At 49.8% G+C, this 12,246-nt stretch overlaps 2 protein-coding genes and 1 long non-coding RNA gene across 3 annotated transcripts in view; all 3 read right to left on the bottom strand.

The window, feature by feature from the left end:
- Positions 1 to 5,115, bottom strand: part of anos1a (anosmin 1a) — a 13,591-nt gene extending 8,476 nt beyond the window's left edge. The window contains 2 exon segments of the mRNA XM_079335983.1: positions 2,049 to 2,096; positions 4,377 to 5,115. Of these exon segments, the coding sequence (XP_079192109.1) occupies positions 2,049 to 2,096; positions 4,377 to 4,574 (246 nt within the window). The 5' untranslated portion in view covers positions 4,575 to 5,115.
- A 2,575-nt stretch (positions 5,116 to 7,690) lies between these two features.
- Positions 7,691 to 8,737, bottom strand: LOC306818625 (uncharacterized protein). The gene is made up of 3 exons (XM_079336303.1): positions 8,672 to 8,737; positions 8,138 to 8,260; positions 7,691 to 8,054 (listed from the first exon to the last, which is right to left on the bottom strand). The coding sequence occupies exons 1-3, from the start codon at positions 8,718 to 8,720 to the stop codon at positions 7,954 to 7,956; spliced, it is 273 nt and encodes a 90-aa protein (XP_079192429.1). The 5' UTR covers positions 8,721 to 8,737; the 3' UTR covers positions 7,691 to 7,953.
- Positions 8,738 to 9,776: 1,039 nt separating this feature from the next.
- LOC306818694 lies at positions 9,777 to 10,618 on the bottom strand. The gene is made up of 4 exons (XR_013778347.1): positions 10,572 to 10,618; positions 10,191 to 10,271; positions 9,992 to 10,111; positions 9,777 to 9,894 (listed from the first exon to the last, which is right to left on the bottom strand). It is a non-coding gene; the product is annotated as an uncharacterized lncRNA (long non-coding RNA).
- Positions 10,619 to 12,246: the final 1,628 nt, after the last annotated feature.

Below are 12,246 nucleotides of genomic sequence, written 5' to 3'. Positions count from 1 at the left end.
TGACCTGTGTGAGTGACATCACACTGACCTGTGTGAGTGACATCACACTGACCTGTGTGAGTGACATCACACTGACCTGAGGGAGTGACATCACACTGACCTGTGTGAGTGACATCACACTGACCTGTGGGAGTGACATCACACTGACCTGTGGGAGTGACATCACACTGACCTGTGTGAGTGACATCACACTGACCTGTGTGAGTGACATCACACTGACCTGTGGGAGTGCTTCTTTAAAGCTCCTCCTCCTCTCAAACAAACACGGAGCTTCATCTGCTTCTGATTGGCCGAGGCTGCAGCGTGCATGTTGTGCTAATCAGCGCTGCCTCGAAGTGACGGCACATCAAAGGCCGTCGAAGAAGCGCTTGTGACTCACGGGGTCGTGCAACCAATTAACTGTGCCGCTCGCTAACCAACAACGCGTGTGAACCAAAACCAGCCGCCGGGGGCCCGGCGTGGTCGAGCTGCAGGCGGCGTGACAGAGGGCGAGAGAGGGCGAGAGAGAGAGAGAGCAGCTTGGACACGTTTGACCATGTGGTCGTTTCAATCTGCTGATGCCGCACGCCGACGAGCTCAGAGGAGCGAGCTCACATCGACGGAGACTCTTTTTTAAGAGCGGCTTGTCCTTTCAAAATAAAATACATCTCTTAAAGTGACACTGCTCCATTTGTCCCTTCTGGGCCTCCGTACATGTGTGACTGTGTCTGCAGAGACTCCGTCCTCTGACTGGATTTGACTCTTCTGATTTGACTCGGGGACGTTTGTGGGCGGAGCTGGCGTGTTTCCTCCAGCCAATGAGAGCGCAGCAGGTGAGTTTAGGAGTGGATGCAGCTCAGTGATTGGAGGAGATTCAAAGCGGCGAATATGACGTAGCAGCAAAGAAGAGCTAATATCTACATATGTGAGGAGAGCAGCCAAACGAGCCGGTCGGGATGAAAACAAATGAAGAAGACGAGGCAGCGTCTTGGTCTCTAATTGAAGCTGCCATGCAGACGTCTCCTCCCTGTGATCGCTCATAAAGGGCCTGAACGTCTCCCTTGAAAAGCTCTTAATAATGCAGCTGGGGAGACGTCCAACACGCCAACATGTCATCGCAATTAGCCGTCTCTAGGATCACATGGTTACCAAAGTGAGAGGCTGCTGACGAGCGCTAATATCTCCATCGCTCTGCAGCCAGACAACGCCCCCCCCCCCCCCACCCTCCCCGGGAGTGTTAAATATCTCAGGAGGAAATAAAATCCTCTGAGCATCATTGGAAAGAAGTTCGAGAGGAAAGTTTGACGACACGCAGAGACGTGTCTTCCATGTTTTTCCTCCACCAGGGGGCGCTGACGTGCAGCAACGTCAGAGAACAGCTGGGGAAAAAAACCAGCGTGATGATGAATGGTGGCGCCGTGGAACGGGTAACAAGCACGACGGTACAGGAGCGGGGATCAATGCACACGCACACACGCACACACACACACACACACACACACACACACACACACACACACAGAAAGAGAGCGAGCAGGCCAACCGTGGTTTACATGTAGAGTGATTTATAGCTGCACAACAATGCAGACATATGTAGGGGCACATGTGCCTGCAAACATGCATCACACACACACACACACACACACACACACACACACACACGAGGGTGGAGTGATTTATAACACCTGGAAACAGCAGCCGTACTTCCTGTCTTGCACCCGATCAGCTGCAGCTAACATTTCATGATTTGACTCGTTGCATGTTTGTTTTTAAAGTCGTACAAAAAGTCAGAACGCCTCTCCCTGATTGGTCGATCTCTGTCGGGATTCTTTCCGTGATGTTGTCAGACACTCTGGCCTTTTCCTCAAACAGGAAGAGGATTTCTAATCATTGGATTTTGCAGAGCGCAGGAGTCGGCGGTGACCTTTAGTCCGTGTGATCGCTGCACGACCTTCGACTTTCTGCACGCCACCGAGTGCACGTGTGAAAAGGCCCCTGGACTGCTGAGGTCATTTTTGGGAGCAGAAAGGCTGAAGCTGACAGAGAGGTAGTGGATGTGTGTGACCTACCTTAGCACACTGTTTGTGATCCAGACACCAGCCCAGGGATCCGTTATTCTGCAGAGAGAGACACAATCACTAATGAATCAGGAGCCAGAGCTGAAAACACAACACGCACAGACGGATCAGTGTGTTCCCTCTCCAGTCAGTGCAGCTCGCCGTCCTTCACGGCTCCCCGCTGAGCGCCTCGGGCTGTTCGCACAAAAATAATGAGTCCACATCCAGGATCAGTGGCCGAGTCACAGGAGACGCTCGCACAGCAAACGGAGCCTGTTTCTGATCTGTGCGGTTTGTTGAAGGGTTTGATTAACGTCCAGATAACAAATATATTAAAATGATGATTCAGCCCAACAAATAAAGTTTCTACTCTTCATAAAAAACACTTATTTTTTTATGTCGTTTTCAGAAAATGTCACTGAAACAGAAGGAAGTTATCGACATGTCAGGGACTATTTTCAGCGGCGGATGAATCCGCTCGGTGCTGCAGCAGGATGATGGAGGTGTGACGGAGTAAAAGGGGGGAAGGACTCAAACAGAGGTGAAACAGAGAGGGTGGCGAGCGAGCTCACAGGAAGTCAAGGTGTGCTCACAGGAAGTCCAGGTAGGAAGTCCAGGTGTGCTCACAGGAAGTCCAGGTGTGCTCACAGGAAGTCCAGGTAGGAAGTCCAGGTGTGCTCACAGGAAGTCCAGGTAGGAAGTCCAGGTGTGCTCACAGGAAGTCCAGGTAGGAAGTCCAGGTGTGCTCACAGGAAGTCCAGGTGTGCTCACAGGAAGTCCAGGTAGGAAGTCCAGGTGTGCTCACAGGAAGTCCAGGTGTGCTCACAGGAAGTCCAGGTGTGCTCACAGGAAGTCCAGGTAGGAAGTCCAGGAGCGTCAAAATAAAACACCAGCACAGAATGGGGAACAAATAGACGAGCTTCGTCTGGAGACAGGTGAGCAGGGGGGGGGGGGGGCTCATGGGTCAGCCTTTCATGACCTTCAAGTCATGAAAGGCTGACACTCGGACTTCAGACCTGAATGAAACATCAAATGTTTGTCTCATCGTCTGCAGGTCAGTGAACGTTACATGAAACCAGAGTTTGGTCCCTTCAGTAAACGTTCAAGTGTTTCCTCTTAATTCTCGGGTTCTTATTTGGAGGTGTGCTGCCTTGTGGTGGATTTTGGAAGGGGGGGGGGGGGGGCGCTGTGTTATCTGAGCCTGCAGCAGGGACGAGTGGAGGGTCGATGCAGAAGAAGGCTCCGGAGCGGTTTGCTCCTGTGGATGGATTCTCCCTGACAGGAGAGACGGGAGGAGGAACAGCCATCCCACACTCGTCCACGAGGTCAATGTGAGTGTTTCTCACTTCAGCAGCCGAGCAGTCAACACGACTCGCTTTTCCCATCATGCACTGCAGCACAGCTGAGAGACACGCATCAGATGTGATGTGCAGAGAATGAAGTGAGAAAAAGTTCTCGTTTGGGTCGCGGATGAAATAAAAGAGTTTCGGACAGAGTCGGCGAAGCTTCATGATTCAGTCCGATGTTTTAAGGAGGCAGCCGTCACTGCGTGCCGAGTCATCGCTCTAAGTGGGAGAGCACGAGACCCTGACCTGCAGCGAATAGTGTGTGTGTGTGTGTGTGTGTGTGTGGTGATAGTTACTGACAGAGGAGGGATCTCTCTGTCAGATAATGGGGAAAACAAGCCTCTGGTCCCCTCCTGATATGAAACCTGATTTACTGCTTATCTAAAGGATAAGAAGTGTCATCTAGGTCGACATATTTACATGTGAATGATTAAAGTCCAGCATGCAGAAAGGTCTGACGTCACAGGAGCTGTCACAGTGTGATTGGTCATGACTCTCTAAAGATCACAAAGTTTGAAGCTGAACTAAAATAAATCTCATCTTGTTCTTACAATGAACTTTTTATTTTTTTTTATTTTAACTTGACATTGATTTGTTTTTTTCCCGCACCAACAGGCTTCCGTACCGCCGCGTGTTTCACGCTTATTGCACCCAGAAGAAAAAAAAAATCAAACTAGCTTCTTTTTTTTCCAACAAGGACAACTCACACCTGTTAATAAAGATAATTGATACAGACAGAAAGTTTACAAATGCACGTGTTTTAAAAGAAAAGTTTCTAGTTTGGTTCTTTGAGTTTTAATCATTATAAATGGAATACGCCTGCAATGAAATGCATTTATAAATTTATTGTTTTTTTTCCATTTGAATGCCTCTTAAATAACTGAAAGTAGCACATTTAACGGTAATAAAAACAGAGCATCTGTTTTTGGCACGTTTTTACGCACGCCGGATCAAACTCCTGCGCGCGCGGCTCCTGAGCCTCCCGCGTGCTTACCTGCAGCGGTGTGGAGACGGACAGAGCCTCCACGCTGTGCAGACTGAGGCATCGGGACGCACACCTCGCCCTGGACACGCTCTCCGACCAGGACTCTTCATCATCACCTTCACCTTCGCGCTGCTTCCGGGCGCACGCTCCGGAGCTGAGCAGGAAAATAATCCACAGAGACAGGACTCCGCCGCGCGTGGACTGCATCTTCTTCCCTCCTCTTCTTCTTCTTCTGGGAATGTGAAACGAAGAGGATGCAGCAGGGAGTGGTGTGATGGAGGTCCAGTGGAAGCAGAACTATAAAAGCCAAGGGAGGAGCTAAGAGACCGAGGCGGACACAGGCAGCAGGGTCAGGATGCTGAGAGGCTGAACCATCTCACAGACTGAGCCAAAAAAAAAAAAAAAAAAAAACACTCATGGGATTCACAGTCAGAATTTACAACCACAAAGAAAACACACAAATCTTCTGAAGGTGACAAACAGGAGGAAAAACAAACTTTCATTTCTAACTTCTTTGTCTTTGCTGATTTTCTGTCCATTCAATTCAAAACTTTATTTGTCCCTGGGGGGGAAGACAAAGGTGCACACAGGGCAGGTTCACTGAAACGACACAAAATAAGTGTCAAAGCAGAAACATGAGGTTTGAGGTTTAAAGATAATCCCCCTCGCCCAACGACACGTGCAAACAAATATTGAGCCAATCATTTGAGGCTCGATGGGCGACCATGACCCAATCAGCTGCGTCCAACCAGACGGCGGCACAGAGAGAGCAGAGTCACGAGCCGCTTCCTCAAGGTCAGGGTTTTTTTTTTTTCTTCCTCTGGCGGATTGTGCCTGCAGGGAAAGAGAGGGAGGAGGAGCAGAGCGAGGGAAGGTATTGATCCACAGTTTCCATCGGCACGTTTTAAAACATCATGTTCACCTGGAGTCACGGTGACCTCTGACCTCCAGATTCCACTCGGTTCATCCCCAAGGTTGTTTCTCTGCGTCTGTGGTACGTCGCATGTTTGCCCCCTCGTGGGCCACCGTACGTACGAGAGCGCCTCAGGGGGGGACGATATGGAAGGATAATCTTTCCAGTGTTTTCTTTTTCCAGATGTTGAAGCTCAGACCTTCTCACACCTCTTTATTGACGAAGAGGAGGTGATTTTACACCCGCAGGTGGAACTCTTTCCATGAGAGTGTTTCCTCGTTCGGAGGGGAGGGAGGAGGGGAGACACACACGCACACGCACACACGTGTGTTTTTGCTGTTTCGCAGGGAATCCCAGCTGTAACTCTCACTGGTAGCTGCTTAAACAACATCATTTTTATGGACTCCTCTATTAAAGTAACCACAAACATATCGCTCGTAATCAAGGGGCTGCTTTCCTCGCCCGGGGTCATGGAGCAAAGCATGACGTGTTGGAAACTCTGAAGAGATCCTCCTCGGGTTGCCGGTTCTCTCACGCCTGGCACAAGGAAGCGCCGCTCGCTCGCTCGCACTGCTGGAGCATCCTGCAGGGTTAACGAGGAGCTGAGGTTTCCCTTCTCTTCACAGCTGAGAGTCAGAAATACGCTGCATCCTCCTCCGTGTTCATGCGCCGAGCCCCAAACCAAATCCCCCCAGGGCCTCTTCCTTTACTTTTCCATCTTCCGGGGTTTTCCATCCAATCGGGCGTTAATGAAGTGAGTGTCTGATGCTCCGGTGGTCCACCCACAACAGGAAGCAGAAAATCCCTGGGAGCGCCCCGCCGAGGGTTTGACTCACTGTTTCACAAATAAAAACAACACACTATGACAGGCTAATTGTCTCATTGTGTGTGCGCTCTCCGCCCTGCCAGTTTTTCTGGGGCTAAAATTGGCCTCTTTGGTTTCAAATGTCAAATACAGTTCAAGCAGGAGCGAAGCAGCCAGGGGACGAAATCTTCTGTTTCCTGGAGTGACGACGACAAGTTGGAATCACTCGAAGGGACGCGGCGAAGGATCGACTGTCAGTTTGTGACCCGACACGATGAAATAACCAACAAAGAACCGAACTCTGGTCTCTGTTCGTCCAGAAGTGGACCAGAACACGATCCGAACCAAACGAGGGGAAGTGAAGCAAACAGCAGTGCATTGTGGGTTGAATTTCGCCGCCTGCAAACAATGTCAAATAGGTTTTTGCTGCGGGTGGCTAACGTTAGCATTGCTAACAGTTATCGTCCACATGCCTGATGTGCTAACAAATGACGTCATCTCCACGTTAAGGATGTGAATCCCGACCAATCAGCTTCTCTGACGACCTGTGAGAACATCGCACTTCCTGCTCGTCGTCTCCAGATGTCAGCCGTTCAGTTGAGCGGGCGAGCGCGACGTCATCACAGCTGTCAGAAAAGATGGAGGACGTCATTTTTGGTTGTAAATGTTCAGGTTTGTTTTTACTGCTCCAGCTCGTGTTCCCGTGTGGAAGCGTGGCCTCCTCTCTGCGGGCGCGCTGATGGAATCCCACTCGGGTCCTTCAGGCTCCAGGCGGGCAGCTGGATGGTGTTTCCACTTGTTACTGAAGGAAACCCCGCGTCACGGGATGCACCTCGTAAAGGAGGAGGTTGCACGTCAGCCCCGGGTTCTACCGAGTGTGGAGGGATTTCTCACCACTACATCGTTATCCAACGCTTCACGATCTCTGGGGTTTTTTTAAGACTCAAAGAGCGCCACCTTAAACATCCACCTCAGTGTGAAGGAAACGCACGCACAGGCAGCTGAGTTGTTGCTAACAGACGCCGTTTAAAAAGATGGACGCCATGAACGCTTCCTGAGAGTGAAGCCAAAACACTCGGAGCTCCCCTTACTGACAGGCTGCAGAATAGAGGTCACAAGCTCCGCCTCCTCCATGGGACCAACTATGAAATCAAAAATGCACGCCAGATATATTTTAGTCTTTTGTTATTTGATGATATAAAGAAAGGTGATGATTGACAGCTGTGTTGGCGAATGAGGCTCCAGTCTGTGTGCAGCGGATTCTCAGAGTCGAGGAGGAAACGTCACTGCTGCGTCAAACAGAAGCTGTTCTGTTCTGAGCGACCTTTGACCTTTCATCAGGAAGCTGAATGTGTGTAGAAGGGGCGGAGCCTCCACCAGACAGCGCTGCAAAGACCCTGAAGTTCAGCTCATAAAGCCAGCACACCGAGGACACACTTTGGATTCTGCTCCCTGTGATTGAACACATTTTGCATCCGCACTGCTCGACAGATGATCCATAATTGAAGCTCAGGTGAGACGGCGAGACGGCGAGTCAGCGTTAATAAACGATAAGATCCAACACGACATCATGAGAAGGGAAAAAAAAGACATCAGAACTCTGGGATCAAAACGTGACTCCATTTCTTTATTCAGGCTTTTTTTGAAACGCTCTTTAAAAACACACACTCCCAGGGTGCAGCTGGTGTGTCTGCACAGCGCTCTACTGCCCTCTAGTGTCGGCACGCGGTACTGCGCATGCTCTGATTTAAATCTGACCTTAAAACAGAAGATTCAAGCTGCATGCTGATACCCTCATCTCCTCATTTAAAGTCCTCAAACAGACTGCAGCAGTGAGGTGTTTGCACAGATGAGGGGCGGGGGCGGGGTTAGTTGCAGAGGTCCGTGCTGCAGCAGGTGGCGAACACGCCGGGCGTTTTGATGTAGCCCTGACACAACGCCATGTTCATGCAGGAGCGGAACGAACCACCTGGAGAGATGAAACCAAAGACTGTTTCAATCGACGCTCGGACACAAGAGTTCACAGGTGTGCAATGTGCTTGCAGGACTCACTGACGGGCGCCGACAGGACGACGTCAGCACAGGCGTCCATCGTTATGGGGCAGGTCTGGGTGCCGGTCGTGCTGCAGAGACTGCTGTCCTTCCCGAAGCAGTAGTTACACTTCAGAGCGTCAGCTGCAAACAGACACATCGAGATGAACAGAACTTCACGTGAAGCTCCTTCAGAGACACAATGGGTGTGTATGTGACTTCCTGTGTGTCTGCAGCCAGCCCCTAGTGGACACTCCAGGTACTGCAGCCAGCCTCTAGTGGACACTCCAGGAACTGCAGCCAGCCCCTAGTGGACACTCCAGGAACTGCAGCCAGCCCCTAGTGGACACTCCAGGAACTGCAGGAGGTTTAAACTTCAGCTTCGGCTTCATTAGACGTTGCCGCTTTAATCAAGACATTTTTTGGGGGGAACTGAGGCGTTATCAATCCCAGGTAGCCCCGCCCCTAACTCCTCCCCCTCTTTCTGGCCTCTTGACTCTAAACAGGACCTATCATGTTGAGTTTATCAGGAGAGTAAAAACACTCGTACTCTACCTGGATACAGACTGAGCAGGAGGAGGAGGACGCACGCTGCAGATTTCATGTTTTTTTTTTTAAAGTCTGGAATAAACGGAGAAAAAATGGATTTTATCAAGATGACAAGATTAAAAGAATAAAGACGTGAGTTCATGCCGTCCACAGAGGATTGTTAAACAAGACAGAAAGAGGAAGCAAAGAGGTCCCGTCTCTGTGGATGCATCATAAACAGACTTGTAAACAAACAGACACAGTGTTTGTGTTCAGCTCAGACTATCAGACACATCAATCATTCATCCACCTGCACGTCACATTATGTCTTCTTACCTTGAGCTCAGATGTTCCAATAGTGCCCGGCTGTAAACTCTGCTCTTCCCTTTTCTCACAGTTGAGGTTTGAGCACAGCCGGCGTGTGATTGGCCGGGACCGACTGCAAACAGAACTGAAATCCCAAAAACAGGAAGCTGCAGAGTGAACGACTTCTGCTCATGATGAGAAACAGCTCAGTGTGCGATTCTGTGAATCTGTGAATTCACCTCCGAGGTTTCTTTCATCTGTTTGTCTGTGGTCAACTTGAAGAACAGCTGAAAGACGCTTGGGACTACATTTCCCACAAAGCAACACTAAACTCCAACTTACAACTTTGACAAATCCAAATAAACAGTCTGTAGGGACTTGGGTTGGAAACCGGAGGGTCGCCGGTTCAAGTCCCGGCACGGACTAAGTCCGGAAACTGGTCTGGTAGCTGGAGAGGTGCCAGTCCATTTCCTGAGCACTGCCCCTGAGCAAGGCACCGAACCCCAAACACTGCTCTGGAGCGCTCTGTGTGGGCAGCCCCCTCACTCTGAGACCTCTCCATTAAATCCATGAAAACCGAATTTCCCCTTGTGGGATTCATAAATATATAGATTAATAAAGTGTATAAAAAAATAAAAATAAAATTAAAAAAAAGTGAAATCAAACATTAATGTGTGAGAACGGTTTAAATGTGAACGACTAACAGGGCACGCCGTGCTCAGGAACGTACATATGGAGGTTTCACACCTGCAGCTGGAGGAGGTTTTTGAAGAAAACACTCGACAAGAAAGAGACTTTCACCGACGGCTTTATTTCTGCAGAGTGCACGATCGTAGCCTCTCAGTTGCAGAGATCGGTTTCACAAATGGTGACATGGAAACTCGAGATGGACTCCAAGATCTTGGCGTCGCTTCTCTTTGAACACCGCTTGAAATGGTGAAACCCTGCAGAGAAGAGAGAAGGGACACGAGGAGGACGTTTACGACAAATCCATTAAACCAGTCTCCAAACGTGAGCTGTCATGGCAGCCTCGTCACTTACTGGGTTCATGAGTGACAACACTGATGCAGACGGGGTCTCTGTGGACACACTCGCTCTCCTTGTTGCTGCAGCTTCCTCCGGTTCTGACCGGGACACAGTGGTTGCACGTCAGAGCCTCAGCTGGAAAATCAAACATGTCAGTGTGTGATCAAACATGAAGACGGGGACATCAGAGAGCGCGTGTGTGAGGCAGACTGACCACAGCTGACGCAGACGAGCAGGAGGACGACAGCGAGCTGGACGCGTCTCATTCTGGACTTTATCCTGGGGGGTTGACCACCTTTAAAGACACAACAGGTGGAAATCATTCCTTTAAAATCCTCTCCTCCATCTTCCTCTAACATGTCTGTCTCCAAACCCCCCAATGATGAGACAAGTCCGTCCTCTCCGTCTCCTGCCTGCTCCACTTGTCAGAAAATGTGAGCTCAAACAGGCCGTTTGGAGATGTTCCCTTCATGACATCACAAAGGGCAGTAGCCCCTCCCCTTCATGACATCACAAAGGGCAGTAGCCCCTCCCCCAGGTGGGTGACACTCCCACAGCTAGGTGTTTGTTCTGCCCTCTGAGTCTGCCTTCTCACCGTAAACAATAGGACATGGAGCCAGAAAGCAGCGAGTACACCCGAGCCCTTCCAGAGAGGGGGCGTGGCCAGACACAGCTCATTTACATATTTAAAGCTACAGACACAGAAACAAGCAGGGTTGAGTGACAGGTTTAAATGCATCCAATCTTTTCCCCTTAAAAAGGAGTCTGGTAGCTTTAAAGAGAGCAGATAAATGAGTCTCTCCGTGACGCAGGTGGCCTAGCGGTTAGGTCATGTACAGAGGCTTTCGTCCTCCTTTCCGGCATGTCACTCCCTCCTCTCTCTTTCTCTGATATCTGACTCTTTCCACCGTCTCTTAATAAAGGTGTAAAAGTCGGGCCTGGATTCAAACTCCTCAAGGAGCACGCCAAACTGCAAAATCAAATCAATCTCAGCTACTAAAACGACACATGAAGAAGAAGGAGGAAGTAGTTACCTGTTTGAGTTTCCTTTAGGACCCGAGAGTCTCTGGAAAAGCCCGCTGTCCTCACAGGCTTCTTTTATAGCCGCTCGGTGACCTCCGGAGAACAAACGGCGCCCGCACGTTGCAACACGTTGGACTTTCCCGTTCCTGGCTTTTCCAACTTCTGTTACTGAACACTCAAAAACTTTCAAAACAACAACATTGACTCTCTGTTATGGAGCTGAATAAGTCGATCAATAAGTGATGAGACGATGGAGTCACCATGAGTTTATTGTTTGCACACAGAAATATTACAGTATATTTATATCACTCATTATACACAGAGAAGATCCACGACATATCAAAAAGGAAAGGATGGAAACAGAGTTAAGAAAATAAGATCACTCAGTATCAATACATCATCTCCCACAGAGAAATAATAGAGTACACTGTCACCATGACAACAGCTACAGTACAGAGATCCATAGATTAGAGAGGCTGTAATCGATCAGCGGAGGTCGGGACAAAACGATTAGTTAGAGCGAGTGTGAAGCAGGAAGGAAGTTTGGTGCTGCGACCGGTTTGTCTCTTTCATGATCCGTCTGGACTTTAAAAACAAAGAGCGAGGGAGTTCGCTCAGGGAATGGTGGCGAAGCGGACGACGAACCTCGACGCGTCCCGACGCCTCGAATCCAAACGGTCAGGACGGGAACGCTTGCTTGAATGTGAACGAGCCGGACGTCACGTCGCGAGAACACGGAAGGAACGAGCTTTAATCCTCTTCACCGTTTTCATTCCTCAAACCTGCCGTCCTCGATTACAGACGAGCCGCGCTCAACAACGCCGCTCATTCTCTTCGTCTGATTGGCTCCTGCTCTAAGTGAAACCTGATTGGTTCACTCTGCAGCAGGTCGACAGGATGTAACGTCCGCAGCATGTTTGATGGATCAACGTGCGTCCACTCAAAGACGTCCTTTTTGTCCACAGACAGAAGAACAACCGGAGCCTGTGAGGGACAAAAAAGACGTCTTCCAGTGGAGACGCTTTGATGGTCGACAGGCTGAAAACACACTTCCTGTTTGTCAAACGACGGCTTTGTTGAACGCGGCTCGGCTCGGGTTAATCTATGGCAGAACGGGCACGCCGGCACTTTGATGGCTAATCAAACGATCACTCGAGGGGGAAACGAATAAGGCACGAGCATGCACACACACACACACACACACACACACACACACGCACACACACACACACACACACTGAGACAAA

This window comes from Symphodus melops (assembly GCF_947650265.1).
Source record: "Symphodus melops genome assembly, chromosome: 23".
NCBI lineage: Eukaryota > Metazoa > Chordata > Actinopteri > Labriformes > Labridae > Symphodus > Symphodus melops.
The sequence above is the reverse complement of the archived record's forward strand: the minus strand, read 5'-3'. Positions and strand labels throughout refer to the sequence as shown.

Coding starts and splice junctions, on each gene's coding strand:
- LOC306818625 (XM_079336303.1), bottom strand. CDS start 8,720: ATGAAATCTGCAGCGTGCGTCCTCCTCCTCCTGCTCAGTCTGTATCCA. Junction 8,261..8,671: donor CCTGCTCAGTCTGTATCCAG/GTAGAGTACGAG, acceptor GTCTGTTTGCAG/CTGACGCTCTGAAGTGTAAC. Junction 8,055..8,137: donor CGTCCTGTCGGCGCCCGTCA/GTGAGTCCTGCA, acceptor TCATCTCTCCAG/GTGGTTCGTTCCGCTCCTGC.